At 43.9% G+C, this 20,999-nt stretch overlaps 1 protein-coding gene across 4 annotated transcripts in view; it reads left to right on the forward strand.

Moving 5' to 3' along the window:
- The window catches only part of NEBL (nebulette), a 276,780-nt gene that overhangs the window by 242,070 nt on the left and 13,711 nt on the right, over window positions 1-20,999 (forward strand). The window contains exons 21-32 of one of the 4 annotated variants that reach the window (XM_088478590.1): window positions 2,247-2,357; window positions 3,336-3,446; window positions 4,185-4,295; window positions 5,932-6,036; window positions 8,321-8,413; window positions 9,779-9,871; window positions 9,959-10,051; window positions 10,457-10,549; window positions 11,652-11,756; window positions 12,457-12,628; window positions 17,467-17,559; window positions 18,932-19,072. In XM_088478590.1, the coding sequence (XP_088334716.1) occupies window positions 2,247-2,357; window positions 3,336-3,446; window positions 4,185-4,295; window positions 5,932-6,036; window positions 8,321-8,413; window positions 9,779-9,871; window positions 9,959-10,051; window positions 10,457-10,549; window positions 11,652-11,756; window positions 12,457-12,628; window positions 17,467-17,559; window positions 18,932-19,072 (1,321 nt within the window). The remainder of the gene's footprint in view (window positions 1-2,246; window positions 2,358-3,335; window positions 3,447-4,184; window positions 4,296-5,931; window positions 6,037-8,320; window positions 8,414-9,778; window positions 9,872-9,958; window positions 10,052-10,456; window positions 10,550-11,651; window positions 11,757-12,456; window positions 12,629-17,466; window positions 17,560-18,931; window positions 19,073-20,999) is intronic. The other 3 variants (XM_088478587.1, XM_088478588.1, XM_088478589.1) reach the window with 3 other exon arrangements.

Below are 20,999 nucleotides of genomic sequence, written 5' to 3' on the forward strand. Positions count from 1 at the left end.
CCCATAGATTCCAGGATAAGTACCCGGAGCTATGGGTTAACGCGTTCACTGAACTTCCGTCAGGTTCATAACAGAAATCTTCATTAAGTGCAGCTTGCGGGCTTATCGCCAGCTGTAATTGAATAGCATCGCAGGACCAATTAGCACGTGGTTAATTACCACAGTTAATGGAATCCGGCTCTAAAACTCATTTTCGGGTGAAAAATATGCTTTGCGCAAGCAGTGTCGCACGGGACCTGGCGCACTGAGAGGGGCTGTTTGGCGCGACTGCATCAACAATGTATGAGGACAATGTATGAGGACAATGTATGTGAACATCCAATCTGGCGTTCATGGTGGCCGTCATCGCAATGAACGACGCGGTACAGTTACAAGCAGCATGCAGTGTGTATGACACATGCGATGTATTGTTACATCGCATTGTACCTTCGCTAGGTTACAGCAATCGTATGGTGTGTGCCCAGCTTAACACAGCATAAGTTAGTTTTACAACTACTCACTTCAAATACATGGCATCAGATTTGTTGCAATAAGTACACAGAGGCTTACTCACCAGTGTGTCACCGGTTGCATGACATTTGGAATGACTATCTATTTCAAAGGAAGGTTCACAGTAGAGATGCCCTAAGTACAGTATGAAGGGTTTGGTTTATTCTGGACCAGACTAGGAATGCTCCAAGGGATGGGTATGGGATGGAGGTGCTCGGGATTCTGACGGTCAGACTCCCCCTATCCCTACCCTATCCCTCCCTCCCCGATGCCTGAACCTAACATCCCCCCTAGTGCCTGAACCTAACCTCCCCCACCCCGTACCCTAAGCCTAACCCTCCACCCTTAGCGCCTAACCCTCCCCCTAGTGCCTAATCCCTAACGCAAACTGTCCCCCTAACCCCGCTACTTACCTTCGGGATTCCGGTGGTCAGGATGCCAGAGTTGAGATTCTGACAGGTGTTGGGATTCCGGCGACAGCTTTCTGAGTGCCGGAATCCTCGCTGTCGGGATATTGAGCTCATCCCACTCCAAGGACTATTCAGAATTATTACTCAGCCCAGCTTTAAGGCAATTATGCCACCTGGACTCCCAAGCTCTGGAGCAGAGTATTACTGGGACACAGCTTATGTATGTGAATCAGCTTTCTGACCAAGTTAACTTTTTAAATACAGGTTGAGTCTCCCATATCCAAATATCCCGAAATATGGAATGTTTGGAGCACGACTGAGATAGTGACACTTTTGATTTCTGATGGTTAAATGTACACAATCTTTGTTTACTGCACAAAATTATTAAAAATCCTGTATAAGAATATCATCAGGCTGTGGGTATAAGATGTATATGCAACATAAATGAATTTCGTGTATGTACAGAAACTTTGTTTGATGTACAAAATTATTACAAATATTGTATAAAATGACCTTCAGGCTGTGAGGATAAGGTGTATATGAAACATAAATGCTCTCTCTGTTTAGACTTGGGTCCTATTTCCAATAGTAGATATTTAGTAGAACTAATAGGTACTTCTGGTCCCAAGCATTTTGGATATGGGAGACTCAACCTGTAACACTTAATTTTTGTTAAATTACTCTACCCTGGCCATTTTGAAATTACTTTATGACTTAGTAACGGCTGTGCCGTGCGGGCAAACCTTGTGCAGTGTGCCTCCATTATAGGTGCACTACTGGTGGGTGATATACTAGTTCTGTAGAGCTTCTGCCCCTTCTGGAATAATGTAACTCTCACCACCTACTGTGTAACCAAGATGTACAGTAAACACAAATTAATTTATAAGCAGACATTGTACATAACCTTAGTACACATGTAGCTGACAGTGAAGCATCCTCATTATACTCTCTGATCAATGGGGATACCTATCTCAGACTTCTCAGCAACACACAAGTAAAGAAACTAAACATGAGGACCCAATGTTATACAGTTGTGAGTTGCTGGAAGTGGGTACATTTTGGTGATGTAGCCATTAGATTTAAAGCAGCATTCCGTTTAAAAGCAAAACTAACCTGGTTTTTCCTTTATAAAAAAAAAATTGGCGCTTTAAATTTTGCAGCTGAACTTTCCTGCTACCCACTACTCGCAGCCTGTCACATTTAGGCCGTGGTCTCTTCTGTTTTGGAACTGTGGTGTTTTATTCCTTTGGCTTGCTAGGTCTATGTGATACGGCTCTACTGTCATGGATTGTCATATTGGACAGACAGTTCTATCATGTACATTTCATAATTGTTTCTTATGAGCAGAAAGAATACAAGAAAGACCTGGAAACAGAAATCAGGGGGAAGGGAATGCAAGTGGGAGTTGATATACCCGAGATCCAACGTGTCAAGAGGGTGTCTGCATTAGTCAGCCAGGTGGGTACAGGAGGCATAAGTTATTGTCATATGCACACGTCTAATACATGATCCCGAGATCCGAGCAACCTGTCATGTGAATTGTGTTCCGGGAAGATATAGAGTATATATTTGCAGGCAATAAATAACTTTAATTAGACACTAGTTTATTTTTAATAGGTAATAGTATATAGTATTTATAAACATACTACCATCTGTTTTGGATCGTACTCCAGTATTCACTATCATTTTGCTATAATAATGGTTAAAAGTCCCCTATTTGTAAGGACTGCACTATATGTTCATATGGCGGAAATTACCCCCCACAAACTACAACCCACTCACAGCAACAGCACTTCTCTATGTAACAAATACATTGAATATAGATTTTCCGCCTAGTGTTTACCAAGTGTCATGCCCAATCTCTGCTCATGGAAGTCTGGGAGATACCTCCCCCAATTAGCAGTGTGCCTACGATAGGACTGTGTTCATTCTGCAGTGTGCATAAGTGTAAATGTCACATCATAAATACAAACTCAAATCCCTTTAAAACCACCTCTTTCATCAAATAAAACTTTGGAGGCAAAGTCGTAACAAAGGGGGGTGTGACTGGTGCCGCCGGCCAGGATGCAAAGCCAAGAGAAGGCACGGGCTCTAACTAATCAGCAACGTGGCCCAGCAAACCTCCTGAAGCTCCCCCGGTACTTGCTGTGTGATGTCATGACATCAAGTGCGTCCTGGGCAGGGGTGCCGGACAAGGGCACGCTGGCACTGATTAGAGGTAACAAGTTACAGTGATGTTACCAGTTGTTCTAAGGGAATCGGTATGATTTACCGGCTGACGGGATGCCAGTGGTCAGAAGACCGACAGCGGCATCCTGATGGTGTACATCCCGACAGGGGCCGGTAAGTAGCCTAACCTTCAATGTTGTATCTCGGTATATGGTTAAAATTTTCACTTAGGATATAACATCTTTAACATTTTTACTTTCTTTCCAGAAAGCATATAAGAAAGACCTAGAGACTGAAATTATTGGGAAAGGAATGCAGGTGGGCCCGGATACCCCAGAGGTGCAAAGGGCTAAGAGAGCCTCTGAGATTGCAAGTCAGGTAAGTACTGTTGGCAGTACTAGTGGGTAAATGATGTTCCGAAGGCCAGTTACCCATCAAAAAACATAAGCACAAATTGCATGTGCAAATGCATGTGACTGCAAAGTGTTCTTTCTTGATACACAGTACTCTTGTGGTACACCCATGGTTGATATGAGCTGAATGTATTGGCATGAGTCTTGCATCCAGGCACAAGAGGCACAGAGTTTCTCCAAATTATATCAATATCCCAATCATACTATTGTGGTGTACAGTGTGTGAAAACCCCATTGAAATGAATAGGCTATTGAAATAAATGGTTGGCACGGAAACAATTTTTCCTCTGCTAGCCATAATTGGTTGGGAGTTAGGGGGACTCCTGGCGAGTCCATGCTTTGCTCAGACATCAGCAAAAATTAACTGAATCTCTATTGGTGTGACACAAAAACACCCCAGTGTTATGTAACTCCTGTCTAAGCCACAACTCCAATGCTCCACACAGCTAGATAAACTGGTGTGTCTGCTCTATACGTAGCTAGTAATGCCCCTGTTACTCCTCATTCCTCCTATCTGCCTTGAAAATCGAGGTACGAGGTGCAAAGTGCAGTCCCAGCACCAGCAAAGAGGAGTCTTCACAGCACCTACGCTATTTTGTGCTTCGCTAATGAGTCCCACTGTAGTATTGTACATTAAAACGTGTTAGAACCTCAGTGTGTATTAAAAATTGACTAATATAAAAGATAAATACTTATTTTGCAGAAAGTATATAAGAAAGACCTAGACACTGAAATCAAAGGGAAAGGAATGCAGGTCGGCCCGGATATCCCAGAGGTGCAAAGGGCTAAGAGAGCCTCAGAGATTGCAAGTCAGGTAAGTAACTCTGGCAGTATTGATTATGTCATTATTTTGCAATAGTATAAAAATGTATACAACTGTCCTGAAGCTCGCAGGTGTGTTTTGTCCAAATGTAAGGGATCCGGTCAATATTCCGGGAAAGGGGATGCCGGTGCTTAGAATACCATGCTGGAATCCCAGCGCCGGCATCCTGAAGGTAAGTGGTGGGATTAGGGAGAGGGTTAGGGTTATCCATTACGAGGAGGATTGTGGTTAGGCACTAAGGGAGCAGGATTAGGTTTAAGGTGCGTGGATGCGGAGGTTAGGTTTAAGCATTAGGGGGGAGGTTAGGTTTAGGCACTGGGGAGGGTTAGTGTAGAGGTAGGAGAAGGGTTAGGATACCTACTGACAGGTGTCTGCATCCTAACCCTGTTGAGATGCCGGTGTCGGGATTTTGACCTCCGTGATCCCGAACGCCGGCATCCTGTAACCAACCTCAAATGTAATTATGTTATCTGGACATAGGGCCTAATTCAGAGGTGGAAGAAGTGCAGATGTTTGTGCAGTTGTCCAATGATTTCTGTACTGCATATGCTCCAAGTCCTACTGCGCATGCTCCCTGATGGTTAACTCCAGGGGATGCAGAATAAATTTTGGTGGGCGTTTCTGGGGGGGGGAGGGGGGAATGTGCTAGTCAGACGCAAGTGTTTCGCGGCCTGCAACTGCGTCTTTTTCACTAGCACCATCGGGCATGTTTTGACGGACATTCTAAGCAACCATTGGACTGCTCTAATGTCTGACGGTGCGACTTGTTACACAAAGCAGCCGGTGACGTCTCTGTACAATTTTCACCAGCTATGGCATTACCATAAAGACGCAGTCACGCTGTATAAATACACGGAGTTGCGCCTGGATTAGCGTCCACCTCTGAAACAGGCCGATAGTCACTTCTATTGTGTTACTGGTGTCTAGGAAGTGAGTGCCTCTATAGCCGCTCACATTCTAGGGAGAAAACCCTTTTTCACAATGCTGAGCTCCAACACAAGTGAAACAAACTCTCTATGGATCATTTCTGACTCGGCATAAGCTTAGGTCATGCTTTAGTATAAAGTGTTGACTGATAGCGACAGATTCATGTAGCTGAGAGGTTCCGTGAAAGCCTTGTGCGACGTACGTCTGTGAGCATTTTCGGTTATGACAATAGGAGAAGCCTCCCTTATTTCTCCTTGCTTCTCTGTGGGGCATGAGCGAAAAATAGTGTAAGTGAGGTTCTCCTAGCCTAATATCCCGCAGAGCGGTAACGTGTAAGGTTCCGTCAGATGTTATTGGCATGTCCTAGGAGTCTGTTCTCCTGAATTCACCATTTGAATATTGTCCTGAGCTCAGAGCTTGGAAAGATCTCTAGCGATCTTACTGCTTCATCCATCACTTGTTGTGAAAGTGCAACACAATAACTTACTCGTCCTAATCGTCACTGTTTCCGTGATTCCAATCTGCTCCGCTAGGCTATGCTTTATCAGGAGTCTGAGTGTTGTAAAAATACATAAGAAATAAATTCATCATTTAGGGAGAGCCTTATTTAGGGATCCTGGGCTTGATCACTTGTAGCGTTTAAGTAATTTAAGTTGTTTGTTACTTCTGATCACTCAATCATTATTTTATATTTTTACAGAAAAGATACAAGGACGAAGCAGAGAAAATGCTCTCTACGTATTCTTCTATAGCAGATACCCCTGAAATAGAGAGAGTTAGGAATGCTCAAAAAAGCATAAGTTCTGTGAGTATACAAACAGTGTTTAATAATGTGAGAAAGACTTCATCACTCCATAACAGGACAATTGTGCCAGGTGCTGGGACCACCGGCACTAGGTAGAATAGCACTTCCTGGGGTGTCCTATGGATTCCCCAGGTAGCTCTGCAGGCAGCAGTGTGGGTGCCCTGCGCATCCAAACAGTACTGCAGCAGCTCTACTAGCTGCAGGGTGCCTTTCCAGTCACCTAGAATGCCAAAGGTGCAGTGGGGCAGCGACAGTACCACCCCCAGGGTCCTGCTTCCTGGGCGACAGCACCATTCACACACCCCTATTTAGGGCCCTGTGCTTGATGTTGTCATTTGCTTCATGTCCCCACCAAGCTTGTGGCCGGTAATGATCTCCAGCAGAATTGCCACTGATCGCAAGAAATTCTGAAATGTCATCAAGGATTTCCATATGGGTAGGCATGTCTATGCAGCTGCGAGGGGAATATGACTCAGAGCTCTGTTGGCTGTCAGCAGTGACAGATACCTTATATGGTGAATCTAGCAGTGACTAGAGTGGGCTACGGATGGTCAGTGCTATTATTGCACAGTGTGTACGCAGCACCCGGGGGGCCTATAATCATGTGCAAAGCAGTCGGATCTGATGATTTGATCTGACCTGCTGCACAACATTTTCCAAAATTATCTAAACCAGTGGAGCTAATTATTTTACTTGTTTGAGGAGATCTGGAAAACATGCGCTGTTTTGGGTCCTGAGGACCAAGTTTGAGAACCTATGATCTAAACATCTAAAATATTTGCTTATTTTTCCACCATAAGGCAGCAAAAAAAGTTAATATCACTAATTTAGAAATCATCTTATTATCAATAGGGGAATAATGATTTAAGAGGGAAGTTCCCTTTTAATGATGAAATAATATAAACTATTTGATTTACTTGTAATTTTAAGGCATAACGGAATGGTACCTTATGCATTGCTCTGTCTGTATTAGCTAGGTCAATGGTTCTCAACTTGGGGTAATTCACGTGTGTTCCGGTATAAAGGGATACTATGGTAAGCTTAAGTTAAAGTAACCGCCAGGGGCACACTTGCCTACTCGCCCACACTTGGCCCTTCTGGTTACTCGCAAGAGAGGGCAAGTCTCCCGGCCCGGCCGGCACGCATGCAAACAAAATCCACCCCCCCGCGCGCAGCCGCCACTGAATCGCATCATCGTAGCCCTGACCCCCCTGATTTACAATGCCAGTAATCTCGGCCACACCATCACACATCGGTGATATTTACACAGATAGGGAAAGCAGTGACCTATGGATGTCTCCACCTGTGACCCTGATAACAATCAGGAAATACTTAGGCCCTCATTCAGACCCGCTCGCAAGCGCCTATGCGCTCGCAAGCTGGTTGATAGTGGGGCACTGAGCACGCGCCGCGTGCGCAAGCCTTGGAGCGAGAGAGAAATTCTCTCACTCCGGGGCTCGCTACAAAAGGGGCGACTGTCGATGTTGATCAACAGCTCGCCACGTTTTGTAGGCATGGTGGGGGGGTGGCCAGACAAATGGAGGCGTTCCTGAAGGAACACCTGCCGTTTGTAGGCGGCCCTACCGACATCACCAGTAATGTCAGTAGGGTGCTTCCTGCTGTTAGAGCAGGTAGCTAGCTGGGGCTTGCGGTAGACGAGACCCTACCACAAGGGTCTCGTCGCAAGCCCCGATGGTCGCGATGGTCTTGAACATCGCGACCATCAACCTGGCCACTCGCTAAAGCTGTGGGTGGTCACCCACAGCTTAGCGAGCGGCCAAGAGGCCGACTCTTTACAGAGAAGTGGCCGCCCTCATTCAGAGCGAGCGCTCGCATTTTGCGAACGGCTCTGAATGAGGTCCTTAAACAGGGTCAATGGTGTTTCCTGCATAAAAGAGATGAATGTCAGAACATGTGACATCAGCCTATAATATTGCATGCTAATATATATTTTACCGGTATGAAGTTGATTCGAAATAAAAAAGTTTTTATTTTTTTAAATTTTAATTATCAAAGTAAAATTTTTAAATTGTAAAATCTTGTTTATAGAAGATGTATTGCTTTTATATGAAGCCGTGCCTAAACATTTAATTTGGTAGCAATTATATTCATTCCAAATATTTTGCTTTGCAAATGTTGGGGGTACAAATAACACAAAGGGTCTGCCAGGGGGTCCACAGGTCCAAAATGATTGAGAACCATATGAGCCAGGTTATACCCAATCGTGGATTTTTGTTTACTATGTGAGTAATAAAACAATTTTACATGCTTTTTTTGCCATCAGGTATTTTATAAAAAAGGATTAGGATCTGGCACTGCCGTGAGAGAGACGCCAGAGATGGAAAGAGTTAAGATCACGCAAAATAATATCAGTGCGGTAAGTGCAGTAAATGGTCTGTTTTGGATTTCCCAGGGAACACTATGTTGTACTCGTTTGAATGGAAATGAGCACTCCACTAATGGGCCGATTGCCGGGTACACACTAGCAGATAAATTGTGTAGATCCGATAAATGTTCTGACATGACATAGCGATTATCGGATCGGTGTGCACACTAAGCAGTTTTTAGCTCAGTGTGTGCTGTCTTCAACAGGAGGTCGGGAACAAGACAGCATGTGCAGCACATCCGATCCCGACCTCTCGATCTCTGTTGGAGGAGCGTCTGAAGCCGCTTATCGGCTAACATTCCTGCATACGCACTATGTAACTATTGGGCCAATCATACAATTATCGGCTATGCAGTAATCGGCTGATCTGCCCGATAATTGTATAGTGTGTACTACTAGGCTTAGAATCCTGACGGAGCAGACTGTATTGCAATGCTTTCATTTCTCACAGTGGACCTGATTCTAAGTCAGATGCATCTTTCTGGATGGCTGCGTTAGACTGCTTACTAGCTTATGCCACAGAGAAAAAAAAAAAGGATTCCCTCTAGCACACTGCAGCAATATCAACAAAACTACTTGAATCCTACATGATAATAGAAATTCAGAGGTATTAGTTACATACATTTGCAAATATATGAATAAGCGCCAGGCCAACGTCAAGGCTCCTCTATACTGGCGCAGTATAGAGGAGCCAGTATAGAGGAGCCTTGACGTTGGCCTGGTGCTTATTCATATATTTGCAAATGTATGTAACTAATACCTCTGAATTTCTATTATCATGTAGGATTCAAGTATTTTTGTTGATATTGCTGCAGTGTGCTGGAGGGAATCTCCCTCTTTTCTCTGTGGTTCAGTGTAAACCCCGCCCTTTACAAGCACCTGTGCAATGTCATTAAGCTGATGTGAGCGACCACCATACTTTTTGTTTACTAGCTTATGCTCCTGCGATAATCCGCCCGTTTATGCAGAAAATCTGTGCAACTCCATGTGGAAGCCCGTCCTACCCACTGTTTTTCTGTCCACATCCGTCATCATGCTGAGTCAAAAGATCCATCTGAAATAGTCTGATTTAGCGCAAACGCACTCACCGATTTCTTTCTTTGGCGCATGCTCAGTATGCCGAAATCCACGAGATCTGGCCGCATTTCCATTTGATCCGACCCATAATCAGCCCCAAAGGCTCATGAATTAGGTAAATGCGATTCAAATATGTTTCGCCATTGGCATGTTATGACGTGCTGTGACGTGTTGTGATTTGTACATATTTGTACAATATGTACAAATCACACACAAAGTAGAGTTATCGAATATATTCTGTTTTATTCTGCTTCCTCCATTGACTGTGTTTTATTGTAGGTGAAGTATAAAGAAGATATTGGACCTGCCACAGCAATACCCGACCTCCCAGAAATTAAGAGGGTTAGGGAGATCCAGAAAAACATAAGCAATGTAAGGGAGAATGCATCCTGGATTTGTCTTTATTATATTCACACAAACTGCTTGGAAGTGTAATGGTGGTAACTTTACTGTTAATAGGTCCAGTATAAAGAGCCTCTGAGTAAACCTACAGCCGTCAGCATGACTCCGGAAATGGAGCGATCTAAGAGGAACCAGGAGCACTTCAGCACGGCAAGAGTCTCCCGTGTCATAGATTCCAGGGACCTTTTAATATTTTCCATTGCAAATATTTCTTTATGCTGTTAGTTCTGATAAATAATTTGGGAAAGAGAATAGCCATAATGGACAGGCATTCAAGTTTTCACCTCCATTATTTTAACACAGGACTGTTTTGCTACATTGCTTATAATGTTATAACTATTGGAAGTTTTAACGATAGTTTCCTTTGATTCAAGTGATCTTTACATGAGAGAATGCTTTATCCAGTGAGCGTTCTACCCTGAGGGGCTTGTATTGAGAACTGGATGTTCAGTGCAACCCTGTATAAGGCATATTTATTTCCTGTTCTCTCAGGTAAAGGTAGCCACAGTGCTGGAATTATAAAGCTTTTTACTTATTTTCCTTTTATCTCTTCAGATTCATTACAAAGATAAGGTTGGAAAGGTCACGGCTGTCAGCCTTACCCCAGAGATGGAAAGGGTTAAAAAGAACCAAGAAAACATTAGTTCGGCAAGTGTCATTGGCTGTACTCTAAATACGGGGCAGGGTTTTCAAGCTCCTAACTGTCATTTTCAAGCACAGCCTGTTATTTGACAGTAGCTGATTGGTTGGTACTATATCTCTCTCCACTTTATCTCTTTTCAAGGCTTAGCACATCTCCCCCTATAGGTCTCTAACTCTGCAAGATTTTAGCAAGCACTGTTATACTGTAACTCATTTTTCGTTGAGTTAGACCAAGGGTAGCCAACTTTGGTCCTCAAGAGCTACCAACAGTGCATGTTTTCCAGGTCTCTTCACAGAATCACAAGTGAAATAATTAGCTCCACCTGTGGCTCTTTTCAAATGTGTTAGTGAGTAATTACTACACCTGTGCACCAGCTAGGTGGTCTGGAGAAGGTGAACTGTTAGTAGCTCTCGAGGACCGAGGTTGGCTACCCCTGGAGTTAGACCATGTTGTCCACACAATGTGCATGAGGATTGATTAGACAGGGACTGGCAGAAATGATGGCTAGATGATGACCATGGTCCGACAGTGTTTGCTGGTATCACTAGGTCAGTGCCAAATGCTATTGCTGGGTACACACTAGACGATATGTCATCCTATCCGGCAGATCGGAGCGACATATTTGGTACATCGTCTAGTGCATACCTGCGCGTCATCAGCGACATCGTCCGTCTCCCCTGCATGCAGGTCTCATGGGGGATATCGTGGCTCAGTCGCTGATGGCATCGACAAGTGTGTATGCCCCATCGCTGAAGATGCCGGGCACACTAGACCGCCTAATGTGTACCCGGCTTTAGTCAGTGGTTCTCAACTCCAACCCTCAATTACCCCCAGCATGTCATATTTTCAGAATTTCTGTCCGTATATGGAGGTGGGATTACGATTAAGCATATTCAGAAAACATGACCTGTTGGGGGTACTTGAGGACTGGAGTTGCTAAAACAATGATACGTCATATACGTATACACGACTATAATTAAATAGTAATATATGATTTAGTGTACATTTAAATAAATATATATTATTAATAGAATATCTAGTACTAGTAATGAGGCTTGTGACTACTTGCTCTTCTGTACTCTTTTATATCTGATTGTGTTCCCACAGGTAAAGTACAGCAGCGATGTGCAGCAAATGAAAGGTAGACCTAGCGTAATTCTAGATACACCAGAAATGAGGCATTGCAAAGAATCACAAAACAACATTTCCATGGTAGGAGGCTTCAGGGTTCCCTGATTAAAATGCAGTTTGCTTTGCACTAGTGGTATTGCTGGACACTACCTCACCCACATGCTTACCGGACCAGTTTCACTGCCATGTGTTTGTCAAAAGTTAAGAACTAATAAAGATATATTCTGACTAACATGATTTTGTGTGTGTGTTTTTTTTTCATTAACCTGCATGGAAGTGAACCTGACACAGTGTGTGATGCCTGCGGTGTGATTATCTGCACATCTAAGCTGGCAGCTCATCTGCCCAAACTGCCACTGGTGACTCTGCTTAGAACACAAGATTATTTTTATGCAATATTAAAACGTATATCTTATCCATTGCATGAAAGGCAAGCGTATACATTACTACACCATATATTGTTAGTATAATCCCGCTGGCGATATACCTCATCTATATTTATAATGCAATAGCTCCCAGTGTGTAGGATGTGGTTCAATTGATATCGATTTAAGCCCTTTGGGAGAAGAACCTTCTTTTTAGTTGAGCATGCTTTATAAAGAAGAGGGAGCAATTGTGTATTCTGCATGGTGGTGGAGCTAAAGCTAAATGTTATTAAAGAAGTTTTATTTGATATTCGGTACACTGTATTGCAGCCATGTCCCCAGGACACCTCATCATGATTTTGAATGTCATTTTCAGCCATATATTAGACGTATTATTTGTGTCTTATGCTTTTCAGATAAAATATCATGAAGACTTTGAGAAGACGAAAGGTAGAGGGTTCACCCCGGTAGTAGATGATCCGGTGACAGAGCGAGTGAGAAAGAACTCACAGATTGTCAGCGACGCAGCGTATAAGGGGGTGCACCCCCACGTCGTGGAAATGGATAGACGGCCGGGGATCATTGTGGGTGAGTTATGTAGTGTTGGACTAGGCTCTCATGCTCTTTAAAGTACCTCAGTTTTGAAGTAAGTGAGCGAAACAGCCTGAAGCCAATCAGATCATCAGAGTGTTCACAGCAACACAGTATTTCATGAGCGGAGTGTACTCTTTTGGGTGGCAGTTACCTGCCCCCTTGTGTGATTGACTTAGTAAGGACAAAGCTTCATTTGATAGGGGGGGCAGTGTTATGAAGTACAGAGGAGAATGCAGGCAAGCGGGGAGCCAGATGCTGAGAGTTGTAGTGCAAATATGCGGATCCTACAACAGCTGTGTGATGGTCACATTATGTGTGAAGACTGTAGTCTCAAAGGCACCTGTATGACATAGGCGGGTATATTCATTATGTTAATTATCGGCATCTGAATGGGCCCCGATAATTAACAATCCATCCTTTCGGAGCAGTGAGACAAGTGCACATGCGTGGCCTACAGGTCTGGCGGAAGGAGCCGGACTGGGGCAGAGGGATCCGGGACTCTTTCCCATAGGGAAGGAGCGGGTATCGGGAGCATTCACCACCTGAAGATGGGGAATGCTCCCGCACTCAAGCTCCGAGATTATTGTATTTTCGGAGCCTGATGAATTCTGTCCCTATACTATGGGGACAGAGGGCCATTCCGCCAGAGAAAGGTAAGCAGGAGTGATCTGTGATACTAGTGTATGGGGACAGAGGGCCATTCCACCAGAGGAAGGTAAGCAGGAGATATCTGTGATATTAGTGTATGGGGACAGCAGGCCATTCCGCCAGAGGAAGGTAAGGAGGAGATATCTGTGATACTAGTGTATGGAGGCAGCAGGCCATTCCGCCAGAGGAAGGTAAGTAGGAGATATCTGTGATACTAGTGTATGGGGGCAGCAGGCCATTCCGCCAGAGGAAGGTAAGTAGGAGATATCTGTGATACTAGTGTATGGGGGCAGCAGGCCATTCCGCCAGAGGAAGGTAAGTAGGAGATATCTGTGATACTAGTGTATGGGGACAGCGGGCCATTCCGCCAGAGGAAGGTAAGGAGGAGATATCTGTGATACTAGTGTATGGGGACAGCGGGCCATTCCGCCAGAGGAAGCTAAGTAGGAGATATCTGTGATATCTCCTGCTTTACCTTCTTGATGAATGGTTCGATAACTAAATTTTTACAATTGCAGGTGAAAATGTGCAATTTCACCTGCTTTTATAAGAATGAAGTGATGATGAATAGGCCCCTCAGTCTAAAATGTAACTTGTTTCTTTCTGTTTAAGCTACTCTTATTGGGTTACTTACAGTTTACTCATCACCTCTACACGGTGGAAGACACAAATGATTCACTAAGATCCTATGAATGAGGGATGAGGCACAAAGTGGTTGCATCTACTGTATCTGCATAACTTGTATACTTTAATTATTTTCTACTATTCTATAGTAACAACCTGCAGAATTAGCTGCACGTTTCATACCAGGAGATACTGAGTCCGGATGATATTCTAATGTGCTTTATTTAAACTTCATTTATCACAGTAATAAAAATGTTCTTCATATTCTCTCTAAAGGGTGTTAGTATAGCCTAATACCGGTATATAACATAAAAACAACATATAAACAATTAACATCACAATACATATAACATTTCAATTAATTGGGCGGATACTTCTATATTTGTATTTTTAGACAGTAATACACCTATTTGGCGTTTTACTTCCGTTATGTCTATAGATTAATATTTAATGAAATCAGCTGTTAAATAGTATCTGTATGTCCCAAGCCAGTAATTAGTCAGTGTTCACTTTTCATATACTTTTATTACCCAGGGTGTGCTTTATCCAATACAGTATTGTAAACATATAATCAGTGTGCAATGTCAAGTTGTTTGGTACCTCTCTGTAGAAGGTGGTTTTTCCAAGTGTAGCTTAGATGTTTTTGATGAGGGGTCTGCTGGCAGACTGGTGTCCGTGCTAAGTATAGCGCAACCTTTTGTCCTCCTTATCAACGCGTTTCACCTGTTGGGCTTCTTCAGGAAATGCATGGAGATGGATATATCTTTCCATGTACATGCACACCAATACATAAATCAAGCAGCTGGCAACTGACAATTTAATATTACAGTTTAGTGGACTTTACTCTCACTAGGTGAATGGAGGGTTGATGTGTAAAACACATAGGACATAAATCACACCAACCTTATTCTCCAGTGCCTTATACACACTGACAATATAAATGGTTTGAATTGTAGTAACTCCAAGTAACAGTGATTGTATGGTCAAGGTTTCTGTCCACACTGCTGACTTGAACACTCAACTCATCATTACGCTGGTGTTTGATGAATTACTTCTCTCCGGTTTACAATAGTGATACAGTATCCCTAGAAAAGCAGAAGAGTTTTATAGACTGTAAGAGTTTAACAATATCCAAGCTAACAAAGTCGCTGTATTCAGCAACTTACAGTGGATGTTGGCACATTAAAGGGTCTATTTACTAAGCCTTGGATGGAGATAAAGTGAACTGAGATAAAGTACCAACCAACCAGCTCCTAACTGTCATTTTTCAAACAGCCTGTGACATGGCAGTTGGAAGATGATTGGCTGGTAATTTATCTCCAATCACTTTATCTCCATCCAAGGCTTAGTAAATACACCCCTAACTCTCTAATGAGGCGAGGAACCTCACCACCTCCCAGTGTGTGGAAGATGTAGTATGAGCATGCTGCAGAAGGTAGCGGCCTTACATCTTAGGGGAGACAGTGGTTCCAGAGGACCTATCTATTCTATGAGGGTGGTTCAATAAATAAGGTAACGAGACCACCCATTGCTTAAATTTATTCAACTCGTACATCTAATCTATAGTATGGCCTTGGTGCAGATTATTTTTAAACATAGTCCTCATACTTGTCTAAGCATTTGTTCCAATGGTATACTAAGGCATATATCCCAGTATAGAAGAAATCAATGTCAAGCGCTTGAAGCCAGGATAAGAAGGTACCCCAGTGGCTCATGAACAATGTTGTGCACAGTACCCACTGAGATGTTCAGTTCATCAACAATGTCACTAACTCGAATGCTTCTGTCCTCCTAAATCAGACCTTCAATATGGCACAAATTATCTTCTGTGGTGGGCGTGCTTGGCCGGCCAGATTGCTGCTCATCTTGAACGTCTGTCCTGCTGTTATCAAAAGCAGTGCACCAAACCCAAACCTGTTTCTGTGACGTAATGCTATCACTGTATACCTTGACAAGTTGGCAATGAATTTCAGCTGCTGATGTGCCCTTTAGAAACAGAAATCCTGATCACACTACGCACCTCAATGTTTGACCATGTTTCCGCCAGTCCTGCCATCTTACAACTGATGTTGGGACAGTATGACTTGTATGAGGTGCAGTCTAATGGCCGTGAGGGGAAAGAGTGGTCTACCTGCTCTGGCCTGGTGGGAAATTAGAATGAAATAGAAAACATTACACACATGAGAGGTCTTGTTACCTTACTTATCTACAGGTAGAAAAAGTAATGAAGGCATTGTGATATGTCTACAGTGTGGTAAGTCTGTGGTATAATACACATGAATGCAAAGTGGTAAGTCTGTGGTATAATACACAGGAATGCAATGTGGTAAGTCTGTGGTATAATACACAGGAATGCAATGTGGTAAGTCTGTGGTATAATACACAGGAATGCAATGTGGTAAGTCTATGGTATAATACACATAAATGCAATGTGGTAAGTCTGTGGTATAATACACAGGAATGCAAAGTGGTAAGTCTGTGGTATAATACACAGGAATGCAATGTGGTAAGTCTATGGTATAATACACATAAATGCAATGTGGTAAGTCTGTGGTATAATACACAGGAATGCAATGTGGTAAGTCTGTGGTATAATACACCTGAATGCAATGTGGTAAGTCTATGGTAATATAATAATAAACATGAATGTAAGAAAACAGTTTATCATATCAAAGCCCTTTCAGTCTATAAACAGAAATATTATTGTTTTGTTATTGCTTTTATTCCTGGTTGTAGTATGCATATACTGTAGCCATGTATAAATATACCAGCAATAGTAACCAAACATGAAGCTAAGGTCCTGATTCAGAGATGCATGCTTTTGCAGCCACGGTTACGATTTTTGTTTCAGACACAGCGGCAGTAATATGCAATCGCTAGTTTCAGTCATCCACTTGTGTACTTGCGAGTGCTAGCCCCGAGAAGCCCACTTTCAAAGCCCATTGATAGGGAAACTCCACCGGTGGTTCCAAACACTCCACCGAAGCACCAGCGCGCTCAGCATCGACTCTTGCACCAGCCTAGCGCATACGCAGTGGCTCCTTAACTCCATATAAACATGGCCTCTGCGGCTTTTGCCTCGCATTTCCTATTGCCAGTGATCCCGTATGCAACAGCGCATTTGTATGTACCCTCAGGGAGGGTTTTCAGAATATTTTACGCATATGCAGCAGCAAATAATCACTGAAATCCGCCAACATCAGCGTTGCATGCACTTAGCGTGCACCACTGCATCAGGTCCGGAGTCTGCAAACAAGAATTGTAATTGCAAAAAAAGAATTGTTTAGATCAGAAGTCCTCCATTGGAGTCACTGAATCGTGCAGCTGTGAGCTAGCTGACTGTGTGAGTAATTATCTCACCTCCTGTCCTATCAGAAGAAATCTGCAAAATATGGCCTGTTGGTGGCATGTGATTGATGGAGCTGTATTCTAAATCACTCTATTACCTACAGTTATTTTTCCACCTCTCCTGCCAGCATTGTGTTCGCTGTTGTTGCCTGCATCTCATTTCCTATCTTCCGTTTGTTTTTCTCACCTCATGCTTTCTTTTCTCATCAAAGACCTTAAAGTTTGGCGTACTGATCCTGGCTCCATCTTCGACATTGACCCACTGGAAGACAATATTCAGTCTCGCAGCCTTCGTATGTTATCTGGTATAACTGCTCAAGTTATTCTTCCCATTCTGTGTCAATGCGGAGTGACCTGAAACAAATGTTACATTGCAGATGAAATAAACAGCTTTATTTTAGACTATTCCTATCTGCTACTTGCAGATCTGGCCTCCTGGCCTGGCTTGGCTTCCAGAGCCCCACCTGGGCTGTATCTTCTGGGCCAGCCCATAAGTGTGGTCACTCCCCTTTTTAAACTTGTGTTGGAGGATCCCACCATCCCAGCACAGATTTGGTGACTCACTAAGACCACCCAACTTCATCCTTCCACAATATGCTTAATGCCAAACCCCTGTCCTCTTATTTAGTTATTTTCTTACACCAAACGTAATCTTATTATTGCCCCTAGTCAGGCAGATCACTGTGTCTAATCTCATGATAGTGATTCCATTATTATCCAATTATGTAATACAGTGGCATCAGAAGGGGAGTGCGGTCCGCGCCCGGGTGTCACCCGCCGAGGAGTGACACCAAGGTGCAAACTGCCCCTCACTAACAGGAGCCGGGTGCTGCACTGTAGCATTAAGAGCAGCACTTGGCTCCTGTTACTGAGGGAGCCAGTTGGCAATCCACACAGGGACCTAGTGCACCCCCCCCCAAGTAATAGTCACGGGGGTTCGGGCCAAAAGGTAACGGCCCCTTCCCCTGTGGCCACGCCCCCCTTTGCGCAGTGTCGGGCACACATCATCCCTCCCCCTCCGGGTGACACCGCTGGGAGGGACGCCACTGATGTAATATATCCAGTGCTCTGGCTCCAGGTCACACTTAACAGCTTTAGAAATAGAAGCATGGTCTGTAAATAGTATCTGGCACTAGCGGTACAAGAGCTTTGCACCCTACTTAGTGAGTGACCCTTACTGATCAGTAACCCCCAACATTCCAAGTTCATATCATCCTGTGTGTAAAGCTACAGTAATTTACAGTATACAAGTGCCTTGTCCTATAAGAGACGAGTAATATACAACAATGGGAAATGAGCTAGCATACACAATTCTAATAATTGTTATTATAACTGGTATGTTCTGATACAACCACTCCAGTGTCCATACATTCCCGACTGCAGATTTTAAGGATAATAAAAATTACCTTGGATGCCAGTGCCATGTATAATATCACTCAGCCCACAGCGCTGTGCCTTTATATGGTCTAGAACTGTGAGCTGTGCAAGAACAGACAGAGTAGGGAAAGGCACTGGGGAGGATTGTTTCCCAGTGCCTAGTATATTGTACAATATATGGGATGGAGCCTTGTTTTTTACCTACATTTTGTACTTTTCTGCATTTCGTGCCATCTGCATGTTTCTCTGCTTCATTTATTTTCTTTCCTGCCCATCACAATGCTATCCCTTCATTTATAGAGAGAGCCAGCCTTGGTAACAGACACTCTTGTCACTCTGCTGGGGCTGCTGGATTGAGTCAGGGGGATGACAGGTCAGAAGTATCTGAGATGAACCCTAGTTTTTCCTACTGCAGTGAGGGAACAAGGGCAGCTGATGGAGGTAACGTGCAGTGACTTTCACGTTTAACGCAGCCGTCCCCTCTTACCAGCCCTGTGATTAATGCTGTCTCCAAACCTCCTTGCAACCTCCCACAGTTTATGGGGCTTTAAAATGTGGTTTCAAGATCAATGGTGTGCAGCAAATGTAACAATAAATCAGATGTCAGCTTTCAGTTTTTTTCTGTAGTTATGCTTTTTAAAGCTGGCATCTGATTGGTTGCTGTGGAATAGAGCACATCAGGGCTCTTTGCCCACTGATTAAAACCTTTACATGGTGGAAGTTTCTGGGCATCAGGAAACCTCCACCAAGTGCGCACCTGCCTTTCTGAGAGCAGAAATTATGCAGCCGCTCAGTTAATTCTGGCAGCAGGGTTCCTTTTTGCACCTAGAGGTTCCTTTTTGCACCTTTTTGCTTCCTTTTTGCACCTAGAGGCAGAATTGCAATTGCCCTGTAAGTACAGATCTGCCTGTACTTTGTAACTACTGTAGAACCGTGTTTTTACGGGATCGTAGTAACCATGGTGCGGATTATTCAATCAATGCAAATAGTTTTTTTTCCCCCTAATCCTCCCTGGTACTATATAAATACCATACAGTAGTCGGAGTTAGGTTGTTCGTGTTCACTCTTACAGTACGTATGTCCACATTAACACCTAAATACAATGCAGTGGTGACTGTACATATACGTTCCTATTTCATTATCCATGCAACCTCTCCCCTCACTTACCCTGGATAATGGGGGTTCTCCTGTAAAACTTTCTCACCCTCACATGCAGGCCTCTGTAAGAGACTGGAGCAGGGTCAGGACCATAGACCACCAGTTGACTACCACTGCAATAGTATATCGCTACATAAGGCTTTTATAGGTATATTATTTACTGAAGGGTGGATTTTTAAAAGTGATGTTGCCCATAGCAACCAATCAGATTCTGGCTAATATCTTCTAGAATGTACTAGATATATGATAAGTAGAATCTGTCTGGTTGCTATGGGCAACATCTCCACTTCTATAAACCCGCACTTTAGTAAATATACCCCTTAAGAGTTTAATAAGTATGAAAAATACATTAAGTACTGTAAGTAAGGTATAGAACAAGGTTAGATTTATTTATTAATGCTTTTATGTGATACTTATATATACTGGATTAACTTGTATTTTCAGTTTAGTGGGCCTCTATTATTATGTTTGTTAGAAATACTAGTACAGGGGGAAGCAATCGGGAAACCGACTGCCTAAATACCGGCAGCCGGCTTCCCGACTGTCATATCCCGGCAAGGGTGAAATGCCGGGCGTCTAGATGTAGACGCCCACATTTCCCCGATGCCGGGAGACCGGCGCCCGGCATCCCGATTGTACTGATGCTGGGCGCCGCCAGCGGACAGCCGCGGGGGGGAGGGTTAGGTTTAGGGCTCCCGGGGGGGACAGGGTTAGGCACCCCCCCGGGAGGGTTAGGCTAGGGGGAGGGAGGGTTAGGCACCCCCGGGGGGGACTTAGGGTTAGGCACCCCCCCGGGGGACTTAGGTTTAGGCAGCGGGGAAGGGGGTGGTTAGGGTTAGGCACTTGGGGGATTAGGGTTAGGCACTTGGGGGGGAAGTTAGGGTTAGGCACCCCTAAGGAGGGTTAGGGTTAGGGGGGTTATGTTAGTAGATACTCACCTATCCACGATCGGGATTTCCAGCGCTGCCGGGCTTCCGCTGCTCGGAACTCTGCTGATGTCGGCCTGCCGCTGACGGGAATCGAACCGCCGGCCATGCGGCCGGCGGTATTTCATACCCATTCCAGTACAGGGGACGGCTGCCTTAAATATCATTATTATTACTACTACCACCACCTTGGTGCTGTGCAAAGCTCACATTCAACTAATATTAACTGTATAACATACAAATGTTTTAGTAACAGCTTTAATGCATTGTTAAAAATGTCTTTT

Source organism: Taudactylus pleione, unplaced genomic scaffold, assembly GCF_031769625.1.
Source record: "Taudactylus pleione unplaced genomic scaffold, aTauple2 ptg000216l, whole genome shotgun sequence".
In the NCBI taxonomy this organism is placed as follows: domain Eukaryota; kingdom Metazoa; phylum Chordata; class Amphibia; order Anura; family Myobatrachidae; genus Taudactylus; species Taudactylus pleione.